This window comes from Lucilia sericata, unplaced genomic scaffold, assembly GCF_015586225.1.
Source record: "Lucilia sericata isolate MDLA Ls3-8-SP2 unplaced genomic scaffold, ASM1558622v1 Contig003005F_arrow, whole genome shotgun sequence".
NCBI classification, from domain to species: Eukaryota; Metazoa; Arthropoda; class Insecta; order Diptera; family Calliphoridae; genus Lucilia; species Lucilia sericata.
The window spans coordinates 9,616-14,344 of record NW_023996636.1 but is presented as its reverse complement, the minus strand read 5'-3'; the positions used below and the strand labels follow the sequence as shown (position 1 = coordinate 14,344).

The following is a 4,729-nucleotide window of genomic DNA, read 5'->3' as shown; positions in this document are numbered from 1 at the left end:
TTTGTATGAAAAACAAACAAAAAATTTATAATGTTTGAAATTTTGTTTTTTCTATCCATATAAATATCACTTTGGTGACGTGATTTACAAAATTAGGGCTTATTATTGTTATATTATTACATGTAAAAAAATATAAATTCTGATTGAACTAAAAAGTTTATAAATGAATTTGTAGACGAATGTCAAATAAAAATAATATTAATTAAAAGTAGAATTTAAAATTTTTCAAAGATTAGGAAATTTGTTTTACTAAATGTCCCAATACTTTTTATTTAAGCTTTGCAAAAACAATATTTTGTTCAGATGGCACGGAACTGACAACCATTGTTAAATATTTGTATGCTATATTGTACAAACTGGGGAATTGAATTTTGTAGTCGGCCCACACTTCTAGAGGATTTTCATCAAACCGACTTACCGGACTTCGCAAATAAACTGAGAGTTCATCAGAAAAGTTCCCTTCAGTCCTATTTGTTTTCCAATTTCTATGAACTAATTTGTGGTGATCGCTCCAGAGACTAAATTCGTCTATCGGATTGTCTGAAATATCGGAGTCGCCATCCCCAGACTTTTCGTCTGCCATATCTCTTATCATTTCTTGGATTTTCCCAACGGCTTTCGAACATGCAAGTGGATCTTCAAAATGTATTTTTTTAAACCGTGGATCCAATAATGTGGCAATAGCCAGAAGTGATACATGTTCGATAGCACCCATTCGCTTGTTGATTTCAATAAGAGCCATTTTATGTACTTCATTTAACAAGGGTTCTTCAATTTCAAGAGCTTTTAGTTTCGATACCATACAGTGAACTAGCGGAATAACTTTGCTGCTATTGCAATATGTATCACCGGATATTTCTTTTGTAGCTGCCTCAAAAGGCCGTAATATGTTAAGTAGTTTTGAGGATGTGGATAATTCCATACCTGTCAACATTGGTGGGGCAGTTTTGTGTCGAAGTAATATATCACTTACGGCATTTCGAAATTCTAGAAACCTTTCGATCATATAGAACGTGCTATTCCAACGAGTAGGTACATCTTGGATAAGTTTTGCATCAGCTTTTGTCGTTTTTCTTAATTCGTCACTTGCTACGCAACTTTGTTTAAAGAAAGTGACAATATTTTTTATTTTAGTTACTAATGCCTGCAACTCTGAGATATTTAGTACTTTTTGCGCAACTAAATTTAGTGTGTGCGCAAAGCACGGTATGTGCTTCTTTTTTCCAAAGGCCAATTCTACAGCTTTTGTCATATTGGCTGCATTGTCTGTTACTACTGCGGTAACTTTATCTTTTGGAAAGCCCCATTCATTGCATACCTTGGTAATAACAGTTGATAAATATTCAGAAGTGTGTCTTTCATCGAGGTGGTATACCCCCAACGTTATCGACTGAAATTCAGTTGAAATACCAAAATGGGCTGTGACACCCAAAAAACTTCGCATTTGAAAATCAGACCAAATGTCAGTTGTCAAAGTAATATTGCCCACTGTTATTAATTTAGTTTTTAATACTTCTGATAAAACTTCAAATTTGTTATCGACCCAACGTGTCACAGTACCTCTACATGGAACTTTAAAATGCGGCGATAGCACTTTTATTAGATGTTTAAAACCTTCATTCTCTACCAGTGAGAACGCGTGATAATCTTTACAAATCATATATACAATAGCGTTGTTAATTGTTCTTGCCTTGTCACCATCGGAATAAGAAGCAATATCTTCAAAACTTTTTTGTATAGACCTCTGACGCTTTAAAGGTACTAATTCAGTAGTTGTGTCATCATTTACCTCAATACATGATACAGGTTGTACATTATGTGAACTACTTGTAGACGGCACACATGAATCGGAAACAACTGGTGTATTTTCGCCTAACACTCTCACAAAATTTGTATTTATTAATTTTTGCGTTCCAGAATTTTTTATTTCAGCCATTCCCAAAAATGTAGCCTTGTGAATGTGTTTAATATGGCCCATCAAGTTAGAAGTATTACCAGCGGTTCTTATATTTTTTTCACACAGCTTACACTTTGCAGATTTATTGCCATTTTTTTCAAAGTATTTCCAAACCAAGCTCGACGTTGACAACCTGTAACAGTAAAATTAAGACAAATATAATATTGCTGTTAACATCAAACACACAAAAATTACTTACATTGCTGATTTATACCATAGAAACGAAAATTTTGTTCTCTATACAAATATACTTTAGATTTTTTTTTGCATACGCTGTGGCTTCGATGATGGTTTATGAATATAACGTATATTTTTTCTGTGTTGTTACTTCAAGCGATTTTAAAACAAATTAAGTCATTCTTAAAGGGTTTTTGTTTAAAAACATTGTCAATACTTTAAATGAGTTGCAATCATCTACTTAAACAAAAGCTGCCGGATGCGTAAATTTAAAATTCTGCTTTTCGATACATCGAATAAAAAACATCGATGTATCGATTAACATCGTAGGATACGATACATCGACATTTAAATGATGTATCGAAACCAAAACATCGATATTTACGATGCATCGATTAACATCGCACAGCTCTATTCTATACCTATTTGAAATTTTGCATAAACAGATACTGTGCTAATTTGTCGAAATTCTAAGATAAATGATTTAATAAGAATTAATAAAGTATTTTCTGCTAATTGATGCAAGAATAGTATCACAATATCTTTAAAGTATTAATCAACTGATATTTTTAAGTAACACAGCTAAGGAAAATGAAATTGTATTATATACAAAACTTGTAATAACATCTAAACTCGTACGACGAACAATAATCGCGATATATATGCAAAGATTTGATACTCATGACCTTTGACTTCTACTATCTCACCATGACTTTTAGTTCTTTATTTACATTTTCTAGATGATGTTGTATACTAGTTTTTATTTTACCGTCTTAAATTCTAAATTTTGGTCAATTTGCTGGATAATTTGGATAAATTACGTTTACAAATATTGCTGAAGTTATGAATGTAATGCTAACATCCGCTACATGGTATTATAATTTGGTCAAATATACCCCTTAAACCCAAATTTCAAACGCAATCTTAAAATCTGTACATAAAATGTAAAGGAACTAAAATATCTCTGGCAGATTTTATGAGAATTGGTCCATAATTGACCATACGTCTCATATTACCTAGCCCCCTCATCAATAAGAAGCACAAAATTTTCTCAATTTTAAATACACTGTGTGCAACATCTTTATATATTTATAGTCTTTGCTATCAGCTTATACTCTTAAAATGTAAAATCTCTTTGATTTAGTGGTGGTTGTTTTCTTCGTTTTACGGTTACTATTTTGATCAACGACGGTCAAACAGCATCAAGAGGGGAATGAAATACAAACTCTCAGAAATGAACAACAACAACACTTAGTTGAATGTCACCCAGCGGTAAAAATACACATTATGTACTCGCTTATCTAAGTGATATTTCGTGGCAGTCAGTGGTGATGCTTTCACTTATTCTTCCACTTAGATTTAATTAGTCTCGCTTAGAATGTAAGCCACAATATCATGAGGACAAATTAAAATTTCACTTACATAATGTGTGGAGTTCTAAGCGAAGTTAATGAGACGCCTATAAACGCTTGCAAATAGTAATGTAATGTATGTAGATTACAATCCTATTTGCATTTGTCTTCCCTTTTTGTTATAGAAAAAATATATATTTTTTTATATTTATTTTAAAATTATGCAAGTTTATTTAAAAATGATTATCAAATAATAAACATGTATTATAGTTAATTCAATAAAAATATAATTAAACAATTTTAACGAAGATAAATAAAATTAATCTCAATTTTCTTTTGAAACTTTCGGCCATCTTCTTTTACAGATCCTGTAAACAATCAGGGGGAAATTATCAGTATTAAAACTAGAATGTATGAAATAAATTTACACCAATTTTTAAATCCATTTCTGCCGTTTAGATCACCACAATTATTTTAAATTTTTACAATAAAATAACTTTTTTAACAAAACACAACTTCACTTACAAAAGATCAACTTTAAACTGATACAAAAAGATTCTTCTTTTCATGTAGTATACAAAAGAAAAATAAAACGGTACTTTAGTTCCGTTTTTTTAAGGAATAAAAACAAAAAACAAAATGAAAAAGGCAGCTAACTATCTGCTTAAATCGTAATCTATGTTATAATTAAAGTGCGTGATATGTTGGATTACGCATACATTGCACTCTAAGTACTTAGATTGCTCGCTTAGAACGTCATACTGATGTCATCGAATATTATTTAAGTACTTTGTTTTATTTACCGCTGTGTAGCTTACACCAACATAATATTATTAATTTTGTTCTTATTTAAAGCATTCTCTCCGTGTCCCTTGCTGATTGAGACACACATAAGACTTTTGATTTTGCGCTTTTTTTGTATTTCTTATTAAAGATGTGTCTTTTCACAAATTAAAGTCATTGCAAACATAAATCTTGTACAGTGAGCATCGTTAAAATATAAGCAAGGATTTTTTATTGAAAAATTTAAAATTTATATAATTAAAAAGTTTTCTAAAAGGTAAGGAAAGAACAAACATAATTATTTTAATTCGGCGTAGTTAACTATAAATCTTCTATTAGGAACACTGCATTTTATTTGTGGAGACTCTACTCCACGAGGAAGATTTTCAGAAAAGAAATATCCACCCATATTGGACCACACCTTTCTGGGAAGATAGTTACAGCCACTCTCTGTCCCATC

The 4,729-nt window shown here is 31.0% G+C and overlaps 1 protein-coding gene across 1 annotated transcript; it reads right to left on the bottom strand.

Moving 5' to 3' along the window:
* Nucleotides 1–268: 268 nt before the first annotated feature.
* LOC119614514 (E3 SUMO-protein ligase ZBED1-like) lies at nt 269–1,880 on the bottom strand (the record flags this gene model as incomplete). The annotated part of the gene is made up of 1 exon (XM_037970638.1): nt 269–1,880. A coding segment is annotated over one exon (1,612 nt), but the record flags the coding sequence as incomplete, so codon positions are not given.
* Between the last annotated feature and the right edge of the window lie 2,849 nt (nt 1,881–4,729).